The 17,083-nt window shown below is 34.7% G+C and overlaps 1 protein-coding gene across 1 annotated transcript; it reads left to right on the top strand.

Moving 5' to 3' along the window:
* Positions 1-6,276: 6,276 nt before the first annotated feature.
* Positions 6,277-7,881, top strand: LOC142521340 (aldehyde oxidase GLOX1-like). The gene has a single exon (XM_075624557.1). The coding sequence runs from the start codon at positions 6,376-6,378 to the stop codon at positions 7,879-7,881; it is 1,506 nt and encodes a 501-aa protein (XP_075480672.1). The 5' UTR covers positions 6,277-6,375.
* Positions 7,882-17,083: the final 9,202 nt, after the last annotated feature.

Below are 17,083 nucleotides of genomic sequence, written 5' to 3'. Positions count from 1 at the left end.
TTCATCTTCTCCTTAACCTTGCTTGTTTCCAGCCTACTTCCTTCCATTAAACGACTCTTTTTATGACCCCTAACGTCTATTATTGGTAGCGTGTCCCTCAGAACATATAACGTAATCCTTATATGCATAGAAACGGCGAAACTTTGAAAATATACGTCTAAACGTAAAATAATTTGATCGACATAGTTTTCATATTTTCAAATATAAAAAACACATATTATGATTTGAATGGTGCAAAAAGAAAGTTTCGAGTGCCTTTGCGTTTAGAACGCTGAAATATTCGATCATTGGCGTGGGTTACGAAGAAGAATGAATGAGCGACGAACGACCTTGAATTTTGCTCTCAAAATTACGAAAATTTGTGTGCGGTTGTGAGAGGGAGGGAACGAGTGCTGGTAGGAGTCCTCAAGCCCTAGGTTTGGTTTTATAATTTCGAAATTTGTAGGTGTTTTAGGAGTTTAGAGTTTGGGATTTTTAGGACTCTTGTTTAAAAATAATTAGGCTCATTAATCCTAGTTAAATTAGGCCAATAAGGCCCAATTAAATATAAAATAAAATTTTTCAAAAATAATAACTTTCGGGTCAACAAAAATTCTTCGTTTGACTAAAACCGGCTTCCAAGATAAAATAAAGTTCGACTCGTCAAATAATTTTCCATCAGTTTTAGAAAATTTTAATCCTATTACATTATTTTATCGAGCCTTAAAATTATTTTTTTTTGATCGTCACCGATCTCCTTTCCCCAGCCTAATATCGAATATCCGGACAAAATCCTTAATTTCATGAAATCATACAATTTAAACATTTAATCATATAACATATATCATTTAAGCATTTAAAATCAATAAAATAAATAAATAAGAAATTTAAATAATTTGCATGCATGCGGTTTACGTGGACTGATTTTTTTGGACGTCACAGCTTATTTTTCATTGTCATTCATTCATAGGAAGAGTACATGTTATACAATAATACCAAATAACATTCATCATCCAAAAGCTAACCAACTCGCATGCTGGCCGACTAGGCTTCATTCGCCATCTAAAAATACCATAAAAAAAGTTCGAGGCTAGAAATAGAAGGAAGATTGTCAGAAACTACTATCAAGACCCTTTCAAGAAGTGCCTCATCTTAGCATGAACATTCGAAGCAACATGTGGCACATATTTCAATAATGCAGAATACCGAGACTCATACTCAGCAACAGACATACTGCCCTGTCTCAAATCCTCGAATTCTCTCTCTTTCTTTTGTCTGACTGCTATAGAAAAATACTTATCAAGAAAACGAGAGCGAAACACATCCCAATCAACAGTACGGCCCTGGGCTCTCAATCCGGCCTCAGTCGTCTGCCACCACAATAGTACATTCCTCGAAAGCTGAAAAGTAGTCAATCGTAACCAAGCAGACCTAGCACACGGAGTGGTCACAAATATCTTCTCTATCCTCTCAATCCACTCCTCTGCTCGCTCACCAATCTCAGAGCTATCAAATCTTGGCGGAAGATAACTGCTAAACTGTGCCAAAGTCAACTCACCAGGCAATAAAGGCTGATCTGCAGGTGCATGTCCCATAGGAGGAGGTGGCAATGGATTTATCTGTCCAAACCCACTTTCAACCTCTTCCATTTCCTCGTGTGGATGTACCTGTTCTCTAGATGTAATCACTAGAAATCAAATTGTTAATCATAACATTTAACAATTACAATCCAGTAATCATCATCACACCTTTCGCACGAAAGCACACGCAACTAAAGAACAATCAATCATATCAAGAAATCATAAAGACCAACTCAAATGCACAGACACACACAAATAATATCGCCATCCAACTCCCTTATCACAAACCCAACTCCTAACCATCACAGACATCTAACATATGCTCTGATACCACCAATTTGGTGCCCCAAACCTCGCCACGTAGTCAAACAACATGTGATGTCATATGCATAAAAATTTTCTTTTCAACGACGTAATAATATAATGCATATACGACAAAATAGTGCAATCATCACACTATCTACATCAGTATAGCAGAAACAGTATAATAAACACACATATACAACTCAAATAAGACAATAAGCTATACTGTCTCTATCTCCTATCAACTACAGGAATGTTTGACTAGACACATCTAGTCCTTCACCACTATCATGTCTCACGGCATAATCATGTAACCTATCCAACACAAACAGCCCCCAAAGGGTGAGCATACACAACAATCATCATCGTAATACATAACAGTTATATTAACAACAACGTAAGATATAAATGAAATGATAACATAAATACCATGTTTGCCGTTTCTAGACAATCAGCCATCAACAACCTCAACAACCTCAACAACATCACACTGCAACAATAACATCGACGATATGTCGCACCCCAACTCCGGCGACAGCAATATCGTCGAACGAACAACAACATCGACGATACGTCGCACCCCAACACCGACGACAGCAATATCGTCGAACGAATAACATCAACGATACGTCGCACCCCAACTCCGGCGACATCAATATCGTTGAACGAACAACATCAACGTGACGTCTCCCATCAACGACAGCCAACAACATCAACAATAATAAACAACAGTAAATATAATATCAAATCACCCAATTCTGGTGATTTATCATTGTTCAACACAATAGTATTTATCAATACTAAACAATAACAACGTATGCTTGTACGTCAACACGTACCTGATAATCGAGTATATATAAAATCTGGCTATTTCTTTGATCCCGAGGCTTGTGATGTATCTAAATAATTCAACAACAATATCAGATCATTATCACCGTATCAACACAATCATAACAGCCTCAACATATAACAACAAATAGCCCAACAACAATTAATTCAACAAAATATAAAACTCGATTATAAATTCGTATTGTTCAACAATTTAATATTCTAGTGTATTTAATTCACAATACTACCATCAAATACATCCTAATTAATTAACTTCAAATAATAGGCTATTTTACAACATCCGTCAAATTACGAAAATTTTATATCAATGTGTAGCCTATACTTCGTAGACTTCAAATATATAATCAGAATTAATAACAACTGACAAACAACTCTCCAATCTCAATCCAACGATTAAAAATCCCTAATTATAATAAATTGAGAATAATTCAAAATAACACTACTATAATCTTCTCTACTTCGTTAAAATCATATACTATTCAACAATCTTCAATTTCCGTATGATTTAACAATTTATCGGATTTATTCCAAAAATCGACGAATTTCAAATATCACCAAAAATATAAAATTTATACCTCAAATCGAAGACCTCGTGTCAATGATTCCAGAACTGAAGTCGGTTCGTCGATTGGATAAACCCATAAGTCGCAAGATCGAAACAAAAAATTAAAATGATATATCATCTTCACTGCCTCACCTCTCTGTCGATATCCTCTGCTGAATTTGGCCGAATCAATGCAATTTTTTTTAATATTATATTATATTATATTAATAAAATAATATAATATATCATATTTAACATTTTTAACATAGGTATACCTATTTGGACTAGTCAAACAATCAAATTTGCCAAAACTCAAAACATGAAACTTCTATATCTTTGAGTTTTCTACGTTATGTCCAAATTTCAAATCATTTGGACTTCATATGTCCGAAATATGTCATATTTCATTTTTTAAAAAGCATTAATTATTTAGTAATCTCACATTACTAAATCAACAAATTGTGATATTTACTTCAGACATTACACGAGCATAACTCATAAAAATAGGCAAATTTGGCATATTGACCAAATTTCCTTGGGGCATTTGTTGTTCCTAAAAATATAATTTTTGGCTTAGTAGGAAATAGTCCTTGAGAAAAATAAATTGATTTGGCCCAATTAGGGCAAAAGAAAGTTAGAAGCTGGATTTCTGGACAGTTAACCTAAGTATTGGAAACACAATCACTCCAACACTGCGAACACTAGACAAATATTCAAGCTCTCGAAATTTAACATCTTTGTTCATATTTATTTAAATTATCCACACATCATCGTTCATATTTATAGTTTGCAAAATTGTTGATTTCGATTCTTATTGGTTTAACCTCGTGTTCGTGCCATTGGAAGAATTTCTTTTCTATTTTTCAGTAAATTTATCGTTTAATTGCATAATCGAAGAAGCTAGAACTAAAAGGTCAAATTTAAGACTCGGGTAAGAAGTTAGATTTTCTATTTTTCACATTCAAAATTCGTACTATATGCACGTGGCACGCCCACAAAATTCAGAAAACGGTTAGTATGACCGCTACTCGCATCAAAATCCACATACATTTTTTGTCACATATATTTGTTTTGGAATACATGATCAGAAAAACCCATAATTTGTCAAAAATTTATAAATCTAAAATATTTATCTTTGGCAAAAACTCGTGTGAGACGGTTTCACGGGTCGTATTTTGTGAGACAGATCTCTTATTTAGGTCATTCATGAAAAAATATTATTTTTTCTGCTAAGAGTATTACTTTTTATTGTGAATATCGGTAGGATTGACCCGCTTCACAGATAAAGATTCGTGAGACCGTCTCACAAAAGACCTACTCTTTATCTTTTATCTAGCTACTTTTCTTTTTCTCACACTTAATTTAATGTTTTGAGAGGTATTTATGAAACATATATGTTTGATAAAATAATTTAATCTAAGCATACGAGGTGGGGTATTTCAAGCTATCTTTAAGATATTCTCTTAACTTTAAATCTAACGATTTATTTTTTGTCCTATTAACACTAACAACATTAATTAATAATACTTACATATTGAAATATGAACTCTTGAATACACGAACGATTATACTTTACGCCCTAAATGCACCATTTAATTAACCAAATATAAATTTGATAAGATATTTCAACAAAGAGTAGGTCTCTTGTGAGACAGTATCACGAATCTTTATATGTGAGACGGGTCAACCATACCGATATTCACAATAAAAAGTAATACTCTTAGCATAAAAAGTAATATTTTTTTATAAATGACCCAAATAAGAGATTCTTCTCACAAAATACGACCCATGAAACATTCTCACACAAGTTTTTGTCTTAAACAAACTATTTTAAATGACAAAAACTTGTGTGAGACGGTCTCACGGGTCGTATTTTTTGATACAGATATCTTATTTGGGTCATCCATGAAAAAGTATTGTTTTTTTTGCTAAGAGTATTACTTTTTATTGTGAATATCGGTAGAGTTGACCCGTCTCACAGATAAAGATTCGTGAGACCGTTTCATAAGATACCTACTCATTTTGAATAGGGTGGAAGGTTTATTCCATTAATCAGATTCTTAGATTTTCTTTTCTTTTCAAGAATATATTGAAGTAATCACTTCACAATTAATTATTTTTAACGCGTAAAATCGATTTAGTCAAAGTATGTTGAAAATCTGGAATTTATTTTTTTTCTTTCTAAAAGGATATATATAACCAGAATTACGGAATCAGGTGGGACAAAACTTTAATATATAATTTCCCGGTAGACAAAATATAATATTTTAAATTTTTTTGAAGTTACCAACTTAAAAATTTTGTTGTTTAAATTCATGTACTTTTTTTTTAAAAAAAATTAACCATTCAAATGTCCACTTTTTCCATATTGAAAGCACATGCACCTCCAACATAAATTAAAGGGAAAATTATAATTTTAGTTCCATAAATTGACATATTTTTTGTTTTAATCTTATAACTTGTTAAAATTTGATTTTCATATGGTAATTTGTATTTTTTTGTTTTGATCATTTTTGCCCGAAACCAATAAATGAATTGAATATGATTTATTCGACACTGATTCTATCATACATGACATATGTAGAAGGAATAAATCTCATATTACTCAAATTAAAATTAATGTGATAAAAATAAATGGAAAAATAAAGCAATTCGACCCTCAATACTTCAAAATCAGAAGGAAAAAATTTGACGGTTCTTTTATTTTTGTTTATGTCTATTTTAATGTATGTAATATAATTTTATTTTTGTCACGTATACACGTAAGATTGAATCAGTGTCAAATAATTTATATTTGATGAATTTAGTGGTTTCGAAAAAAAAGACATAAAACAATCAAGTTAATATATGAAAATCAAATTTTGAATTTTTTTCCTGATTTCACAAGGCCATTAATTTTTCTTGCTTGTGATGCTACCTCGGTTCACATTTCACTCCAACTATTTAAAGCTCCATTTTCCCACAAAATATTTGATATACAAACTGATGAAATTCCCAACTCCGGTACTCTTCCAGCTCCTCCTTTTCGTCGTCGTTCCTCCGTCGTTCCACCGGAACAGTCTCGCCTATGCCGCCGCCGGGAGATGGGACTTGCTCCTTTCGAACATCGGTGTATCCGCCATGCACATGCAACTCCTCCACACCGATCGAGTCGTCATCTATGACCGAACCGATTTCGGCCCCTCCAACATCACCTTACCCGGCGGAAAATGCCTCAAACACTCTAACGGCACCGCGTCGTGGCTGGACTGCACAGCACACTCGGTTGAGTACGACGTGGCTACCAACTCCATCCGCCCCCTCACGGTCCTCACCGATGTTTGGTGCTCGTCGGGAGCAGTCGTGGCGGATGGGACTCTTGTCCAGACTGGCGGGTTCAGGTCTGGCAATCACGTCGTTAGGATTTATAGACCCTGCAGCGACCATTCTTGCGACTGGGACGAGATTTCGGAAGGGCTGGCGCAGAGAAGGTGGTATGCTACGAATCAAATCTTGCCGGACGGCAGGGTGATCATCATTAGCGGCCGCACGCAGTTTAACTATGAGTTCTACCCCAAGAAACCTTCAGAGACGTCATTTTTTTTACCTTTTCTCGTACAGACGAATGATCCGAAGATTGAGAATAATTTGTACCCGTTTGTTTTCCTTAATGTTGACGGAAACTTGTTCATTTTTGCGAATAATCGAGCAATACTATTTGATTACGTAAAAGGGGTCGTCGTAAGAAGCTACCCGACGATTCCGGGCGGCGATCCGAGGAACTATCCGAGCACGGGTTCTGCTGCCTTGTTGCCATTGACGAACAATGTTGCAGCTAACGTTTTGGTATGTGGTGGCGCTCCAAAAGGAGCTTATATCAATGCCAAAAAGGGTACTTTCACCGGGGCGCTTAACACGTGTGGGAGGATCCAAATAAACGACCCGAATCCTCGATGGGTCATGGAGACCATGCCAATGGGTCGGGTCATGGGGGATATTGTTTTGTTACCCAATGGTAATGTCTTGATCATAAATGGAGCGGCTTCTGGTACCGCCGGATGGGAATTGGGTCGAGATCCGATTCTAAACCCAGTCATTTATAGGCCCGATAATCAAGTCGGGTCAAGATTCGAGATGCAAAACCCGAGCACCGCCCCTCGGATGTATCACTCATCCGCTCTATTGTTACGTGATGGTCGGGTACTTGTTGGTGGCAGTAATCCTCACAAGTATAGTAAATTCCAGAACGTATTATATCCGATTGATCTATCCTTGGAAGCGTTTTCTCCTTCATATTTGGACTCGAATTCGGCTAACTTACGTCCTAAAATCATTTCGCCGGACTCGCACTCGGAGATCGGATACGTGCAACTTTTGGATATCCAATTTTCCATTCCCGGGGGAATAGCGAATGGATCTCGGATTGTGGCGACTATGGTGGCTCCATCATTTGCTACACATTCATTTTCAATGAGCCAAAGACTATTGGTTCTTCATGGTAAGGTTGTCACAGTAGTTGGAAACTCCACGTTCCGAATACGGGTCGCGACTCCGGTTTCGGGTCATCTCGCTCCGGAAGGGTATTATCTTCTATTCGTTGTTCATGGAGATATTCCGAGTGAGGGAATTTGGATCCATATCAAGTGATATCCAATTACCATTCTTTATCTTCTTTTTTTTAACATTTATATTTATATTTGTTTTTAAAATGGTACAATGTATTTAGATAATACATTCAATGAAACAGCACAATGTATTTTAAAATAAATTTCTTATTTTTTGTAATTTTTACACGAGTAGGTCTCTTGTGAGACGGTTTCTTAAATCTTTATCTGTGAGACGAGTCAACCCTATCGATATTCACAATAAAAGTAATACTCTTAGCATAAAAAGTAATACTTTTTCATGGATGACCCAAATAAGAAATCTGTCTCATAAAATACGACATGTGAGACCGTCCCACACAAGTTTTTGCCTTTTTACACGTGGTCTTGGCTGTTGTAGCTATATCTAAGATTTTTTTGGAGAAATTTTTATTTGATAGGCTAAAACCAGGTATTTATTCATTGCAGAGATTTGATGAAATTTTTTTATTTAAATTTTTAGCTTTGGTATTGAAACTAAATTTCATCTTCAATATGCTAGTGTTACTATTCGGTCATAGAGATGGGATTTGATGATTCTCTCTAATTTTTTACTAAATCTATAATTTGGTCAAAAGCTTAGAAATGGGATTGATTTATTGATGAAATAAGATTTATAATTAGAGATGGATTTGTAAAAAGATTTATAACGAAATCATACTATATTTATTATATTATTTCGAATTTTTTAGATCAAATAAATTATAGTAGATTTGAATTTATATATATATAAATTATCTTTTAATGCATTATATATATAAATTATCTTTTAATGCATTATATATATAAATTATCTTTTAATGCATTTTTTATAGAATGAATTTATATTTTAAATTTGTGATTAGGGCTAAGGCTTTATTTCCCCTTCGAGTGTTATGCAGATTCTTTTACCGAGATTTATGTTGTATATTTTTTTCTTATGTTGACCTTAAATGTAATTTTGTAGGGTAAAAAAATCGACTATGTCATGATGCGTCTAGAAAGCACAAATTTTTTTTGTGAGATGGTCTCAAGGGTCAATTTGTGAGACAAATCTTTTATTTGAGTTATCCCATAAAAAAATTTATTTTTAATGCAAAAAAATATTACTTATTATTGTAAATATGGACATGTTGATCAGTCTCACAGATGATGCAAAAAATGATGTCGCTGGAGATGGGACTTCAAAAGAAAGAGAAGCTGCAAAAAATGACGTCGCGGGAGATGGGACTTCAAATATATGGACAGGTTGATCCGTCTCCCAGATGATGCAAAAAATGTCTTTCTCTCTTGCTCATATGCTGATGCTTTTTTCTTACATAGATGCAAAAATCTATTGAAATCTACGAAAACTTGAAGATGATGAAAGAATTTGAAAAAATGGTGTGTTGTGGATGCCAACCAAGTGGGATATCGGAGTTTCATCGTGGTGATGTCGAAGACAAAATATTGGATACAGAACAAGGATAAATTGACAATCATATACAGACGAAATTTTGCTTATATATTTCTCTTTGTTATAAGACGTGTTTGCACATGTAAATTCCTATTCTTCAATGGACTGATATGGGGATGGTACCATCAATTTTCTTGTTTTTTATAAGAATCATGATTGTCGAATATATTACTTTTATAGTCTTGCGTATGAGGATTTCAGTTATTTAATATCGTAGTTCTCGAAAAAAAAATAAAGTATTGTAAACTTTTAAAAGCTACATAATGCCGAATATAAACTAATGAACGATGTCGCATGAAAATACAGTAGGTGAAACTAGTAAAGTAAACCGATGCCTGTGTGAAATACAATGTCTTTCAAATATGTTCGTCTCATCCGGTGAGTGTGAGATATGTCTGAAGGACTCGAGACTGCCTCTATATATAGACACTTATTGCATATGGATAGTCATAGATTGACCATCCGAAAGGCCAAGCTCAGCTGGAGCATCAACAGTCAGCCATATGGAGCACCTATAGTCAGGTAGGTGAAAGGACACATCCTGAAAGATCTGAAGTGAATTTTCGAAAATAAAAATTCATGAAAATAGCGAAATCCAAGTGAATTTTGATGGGAAATTTTGCTTTGATTGGTCCGACATTCGACGCACTCTCGTCGCTCTTGTACGCTCACACACAAGTGAAGCTTTTTCCAGTGAAATCGGGCCCTTGATTTCCACCATCCTGTGCAAGCGGGAGAGAAAGAGAACTTCTTGACCGATCGTTCTTATATTTTCACAAAGTATAACTCAATATAAGCTCACTCATGTTTATATTATTTTACTGTGTGAGACAATATTTTTCCATACTTAATAATCCATTTATCAAAGCCATAAGATGCTTATCCAATTTCTATTAAAAATGGAAAAAGCCCAATAATCCTCCAAAGTCCAAAGTTCAACAATCTACCACATGAATGGAAATTGAAAATTATATTCTTGTCATAAAGTTCTACCAATTGATGGATCGGTTCAGGCACCTTTGAAGGTGCTTCAAACACAGTATTCTCAGTGAGCTGCAATAGCTCGTGTTCTAAGAATATAAATACCGATAAATTAGATCGAGTTTGGTTTTAAACCAAGCGGAAAATACTCGAAAAAATCATTTGTTAAGAAATTTAATCAGTTTAAAGATTTTAACTTGTGTAAACTGATTAACTGATATAAGAGGGATCAGTTCTTGCATATATCAGTTCATTTATGGTAAGAACTGAACTGATAACAGCTCTCACTGATCAAATCAGTTTGAAAAAAAATGTTAAACATTTAAGTACATAAGATATGTTTATGGATGTTTGGAGACTTCAACTGCTCCTACATCACTCCTTCTACCACCTCGGGTAGGTTCCACTAGAATACTTTGATTTATACAATGCCTTGTACAAACCCACTCAGCTTAGGACTTACCCTACTGGCTAACTGAACTCTTAGCCTAGACTAAAGACAACACCTTCCAACCAACACTTATTTAACATCTACTTGTCAAAGACTACATGCACAAGTTTTACGTCTTTGTGCAAGACTCACTCAGCTATTCAATAAGCTCAACTCTCTGTATATGTGAGTGATTGTGTGTGTGCTTGTGTGAAAACTGATCTATGAATACAAAACGAAAGTGTTCTCACACACTGAGAATTTTGCTTCTAGACTAAGCAGTTGGCATGCCCTTTTTCTCTTCTTTTCGATCTTCACACATTTGATCTTATTTATAGAGACAATGAGACCGTACACCTAAACTCATCAAATATGAACGTTGCATTTTGAATCTGTTCCTCGATATTTGTCTTGTACTTTCCGACAGTTATTCTGGAACGTTTTGACTTTAAGCACTGCTGCAACTTCTATTATTGTCCTTTGACTGGACAAAAGCTTTTCCTAAGTGCGCACAACTAGATTCTATTGAATGTCGTGTTCTACAAACTGATTGATTTCTAACTGATGTTCTGAATTGGTCAGTTGAACTGATCTTGAACTGGTTCAGTGAAATCAGTTGGCTCGTCAGCTGAACTGATTTCACTGCTTTAGTTGAACTGGTCAGCTGGACTCTTCATTAGTTGAGCTCTTCATCAGCTGGCCAGACTTCTGAAGGTCTTCTGCTGAACTGCCTATCTGCTGGACAATCAGTTGAACTGGTCTTTTGATATATCAGTTGAAATGGTTTAGTTTGGGCGATCAGTTGGTGCTTTCAGTTTGTGTCTCGATAGATTTAGTTTTAGCTCGATAACTGATCAGTTCGAATCCAGATCAGTTCCAGTTTCTGCGCACTTAGATAAAATTATTAGAAACAAAATAACAAGTTTTGTGAACATCAAAATCAATATTGCGATAATGAAATATTCCAACAAAGTTCAACACTTGAATCTTGCATAGGATATGTAGGTATTACCTTTTGAACATTCTCTTGGGAAAACACAACAATTCACTAGTTGACAGTAGATATGATGCTTTTGAACTGTACAGCCGTTTGTGTAAATTAAGATATATTTCACACATGACTCTCCATGATACTATGCAGTTCTCATGATCGTGTTCGTTTTGACCATGAACACATTCCTGGTTCTGCAAGAGGTTATAGAATTAATTAACCTTGCAAATCATCAGAATCATTAAAAATCATATAATTATCCTCAACATTCACTGTTTTATAATAGGAATGAGCTAGGGATAACCTCCACAATGATCCACCAAATTAGTGTGATTAAGTTTTCCTATTGAACCTAGTTCGTGGATCTCCAGTAAGCGTAGATTGAGTTTTCCTTTTCACCAATTTATTCTATAGGCTTAAACCCTATCTCTCTTGACGATGTCGCAACTAACTTTCTGTTTAATCATTTGTTTAGCGGATCCACTATATTATCCTTTTGACTTTACGTAGTCAACAGAGATAACTCCAATTGAGAATAGTTGTGTAATGATATTGTGTCTACGACATATATAACTTGACTTACCATTATACATATTGTTTTGTGCCCTTCTAATCGCAAATTGATTATCACAATGTATACATATAGTTGGAACATGTTTTTCCCATCTCGGAACATCTTCTAATAATTGACGCAACCATTCAGCCTCTTCAGCACATTTTTCAAGAGTTATAAACTCGGATTTTATCGTGGATCTGACTATTACAGTTTGTTTAGAAGATTTTCACACAATTGTTGCATCTCTTAAAATGAATATGAATCCACTTATAGATTTTGAGTCTTTCACATTAAATATCCAGCTTGTATCACGGAATCCTTCAATAACAGCGGAATATCTTGAACAAAAATGGTTTGACTAGACAAGTGATAAAATATATATTAACGTAAGCAACAGTTAACAAAATGACTAGATATGCAAATAGAGAGTATAAAGTGTATGATGTAAAAGAAACAAAGTTTATGGATTTCGTAGATGGATACTCTTATGTTCCCTCCACTTCAACTTAGTAAAGATTTCATTACAGGACTTTGGTTTACAATACTTTTTAACAACACATTGCTACTAGAATTTATCATTATCTAAATCAAAACTCTTAGTAATCACTCAACAACTTCCATTTGTTTAAGAACCACCAATTCACTAGAAAACAATATAAACACCAACGGTTAGCTTTGACGGTTTGATTTAGTAGGGTAGTTCAAATGATCCTTAAAAGATCTGATAAAATCTTATGAGCATGTTCTAAGTGAGCAGCTTAATGTTGAAATAATAAGTATGCTCAAGATCTTATAATGTAGATTAGATGTAACGCCCCAAAAATTTAAAGGTAATATTCTCTCTTGGTTATTGTTGTTCCGTTGTTTTCCACTTCTGAATTTGCATATTTATATTTTAAAAACTTCAACAGTCAGAAAATTCTTTTGAACGACTATATATACTAACTCCTACCGAATGAACTCGTTGCTTTCAATCACCATACACTAAATTAATTCCATTTAATGTCACTTTTTTTCCTACTAACTCTTTTAACCTCTGAAAAATTGATTCATCGTTTGACCTTTTAGAAAACATTATTTCAATAGAGAGTAAGTTGGATATTGTGATTTGATTACTCCGACTAGTGGTCATTGAACATGTGAGGCCCTTAACTCCTAAATATTATTACAATGCAATTTTATTAGATTTAATTAATTACAGCGAAAATCGAGTAAAAATTTTATTTACAATGAGTCCAAATGTGTCAACTATAATTATAATACTAAAAATAGTATATAACAAATTCTTGTCTAAACATATCACATCATAACATATGCTCACACACGACTGACATCAATTACAAACAAACAAATCATTTCCTCGGGACATGCCCCAGTATATAGATGCATATATATACTAGGATTGACCACTCAACCTCAACTCATATGTGACTTCCTCCAGAAATACCTTCTCCGGTCTCCTGATAACTTGGAGTGCCTTCCATTATCTACACAAAAAGACAACAACAGCCACCCTTGGGGGTAAGCAAACGCTCCGTATGGAACAACAATAATATCTACAACATGTATCTACACAATGATATATGATATGCAATGCATGTCGTGGAGATATCAGGTCAAATGCTCATCCACTGAGCAAATATCGGCACCAATCGAATCGATATCAAATCAATTGTCGAGCTGGCACACCGGCCTCAGTCAAGTATAAGGGAATATCCGTATGATAGCGTCGACAAAGCGCCATCAAATCCCAAATCTCAACCAATCAATCATAGGGTCCACGAATGACTATATTTTTAAATGCTACATAATGCCAAACATAGCATCGTGCTCCAAACCCCATAATCAAAATCCAATGACATAAAGGTATTCAAGGATCATAGCTCAGCGTGCATGTCAAGTATTGATGTATGTATAAAATGACGTGTGTTAACAAAATATTAATTTTATACATCGATCTACCAATCATGAATATCGTGTATGCCACATCAAATCAATAAATAAGGCATATAGACACATATTTTCAGTCAAATCAATCAATCATATATCATATGACACAGATATATGTCGTATGTTACTCGGTCGCAACATACCCCAATTCTTCGTTTCTTGTTCAATGTGGCTTTAGGATTTCCGTACAGAAAATCTGTCTACATAATCAAAATATTCATTTCAATCAATGAATTCATCTAAATGCAACTCTAATAGCGTATTTGAATGTATCAATTCGTTCTACACTATTCAGTTTAACTTTTACGTTATTAGGATAATTATATTGTATTATAAATCCTAATAACTTATTATTATACAATCATTTATAATCAAATTTGAAGTTTCAAAATTTTTTGAAACTTTGAAAATTCCTATAAAATTGAAATCAAAACATAATTCAATTCGGACTTTGAAAGTTAGTTTCTCGCTGGTTATTCTATCACATATATTGATCTCAAATTCAAACACATGCTATTCCAACGATTTAATAAATAAAAGTTATGAATCGAGAAGAAATTTACCTCAAAAGAACGATCTCAACACAAGAATTCTGAATATATAATTTGTTTCGAGTTTCGACAAAGTTTCGAGGTGGATTCTAACGATAGAACGTGAATTCCAACTTTTTCCCTTCGAAGCTTAAGAGGAAATGAAAAGAGTCGTATAGAAAAACTCATGCTTATCAACATTAAAAGTTGTGCAGCCCAGGTATGCGCACAAGGGCGTGAGAAGTGGCACAGCCGCACGCCTAGTTCTACCCGAAACATGTTTTACATAGCCACGAGCGCGGGTTCCTCTGCAGGGGCGCACTGTATTATGTCCGAAACGCTATTTTTGTTTTCGAATTAGCAAATTTGATCAACTTGAAAATTGTAGATCTATGTCTTGTCTTTCATTTGTCACCAACCTCACTCAATTTGGATATTGAACGCGAGAGTTATGATCATTCTCCCAAAATGTGTCAGTGCAAGAATTTCAATGCACACGATACATTTCGGGATGATTTTGCCCCAATTTCCAAATAAATTTTGTGGGGACCCGGACGCTAATCATCTTCTTAATCATTTTTGGGATTTAAGTATCAATTAAGATAAATAGGGTCTAAAAATTTTTCTTTAAAATGCGGAAGGTAATGGAATCAATATATTATACATCTCAGTATAAAAGTACAATAATGTACAACAATTATTCAAACTAGTCTAAGGTTCAACTACTAAATTTCAAGTATTAAACCAAGTCGACAATAAGTCCGGAATCACCACTCCAACTCATCTTCTCTCATCATCTTCTTGACCCCGATCCTGTCTCACCTGTTGTCATGCACACATACAAAACAAGACAACAGCCGGATACTCCGGTGAGAATAAATCCCAGTATAAAACATGTATACATGCATATACACAATATAAATCATAAAGCATATTATCATGCATAAAATTCATAACAATAGGTTTCATAGTCTAGGAAACCAAATCAAAATAAGCATGCAGTAACAATGGATTCCATAATCTCTGGAATCAAAATAAAATAAGCATGCAACTCAATTCAATTCATATCTTGACTCGACTCGACTCTAACTCTAGGGGTCCCGGTGTGAATAAGACGTCACTGTCTGTCACCTACCCTCCCAATCGGGGTAACTGTACGTCTTATTCCTAGACTTCGGTCCTATCTGTATCGAATGTCTACAATCGGATTGAATCTGATCCGAAGCGTCGATACCACCGAACATCTAGTTTGGCAAGTCTGCCAATGACTCTTCTATGTCAAATGCTTGAATATAAATCTATAAACAAGGCATCGTCATATCAAGAGATTTGAATATAATTTCATAAACAAATCAATTATATCAAAAGATAAACAACAACCCTAGTATGTGATTTTGTTGGGCAACTCAAATTGAATCTCATTTGAGTTGTGTCTTCCCCCAAAACAAAACATGAATTATACATTTGTCTTCCCGGTCTGACGAAGACAAAGTCTTGTATTCCAATCTGTCCATAACCAGTCTGGCAATGACAATCGTATAAATACAATATCAGTATATAATTCAATTCAAGACCTGTTCTGATCAATACTCAAATCGGTATATAATTTGATCCATATCTGAACAAGGTACAATCTAATTCATATCAATGATATCAAGATACAATCGAAATCATTACTGAATCTGATCAACATCAATCTACTGATGTTTCGACGGCATAACAATACAGTCACGATATAACCCCGTCTATCTCAACATCACCGATATAATACTAGAATTCAAACCAGTATCAGTACAACTCATAATCTGAATAATAACACAACTCTGATATAAAATCTCAACTAAATCAACTCTGAAATTCATAACAATTCCATAAACAGTCTATTCTTCTGACTTCAGTTATACCATGTCTACTGTAGCAGAAACATCATATCTGATTCATATTCAATTCTGATAATATCATAAATTCAAATCATGTCTAAACGTAACGAAACTTACGTCCAGTTGTAGCCTGCTTCGATAGGAACACAGTACTGAAGTCAAATTCAAAAACAGACGGACGGATTTCTCACAAAAGGCGTAAGAATATTTCAATTCTTTTTTTGCACTTCCCTCGGCTCTTTCCTCCCTTCCTTCTCATGAATTTGCATGCAGGTCTATATATATATATATATATATATATCACATTGCATGTAAGGCACATGGCTAAATGTGCTTACTGCACGTTTCACCGCGGGTGCGGTATTTCTCACACCGCGGGTGCGCTAGGCATATTGATCATCATCCAAAATTTCAGAAACAGCGACCGCGGGTGCGCTGACCTCACTGTAGCAG

Source organism: Primulina tabacum, chromosome 12 (genome assembly GCF_025594145.1).
Source record: "Primulina tabacum isolate GXHZ01 chromosome 12, ASM2559414v2, whole genome shotgun sequence".
In the NCBI taxonomy this organism is placed as follows: Eukaryota; Viridiplantae; Streptophyta; class Magnoliopsida; order Lamiales; family Gesneriaceae; genus Primulina; species Primulina tabacum.
Note: the sequence above shows the minus strand (reverse complement) of the source record. Positions and strands in the feature narration are given on the sequence as shown.

Coding starts and splice junctions, on each gene's coding strand:
- LOC142521340 (XM_075624557.1), top strand. CDS start 6,376: ATGCACATGCAACTCCTCCACACCGATCGAGTCGTCATCTATGACCGA.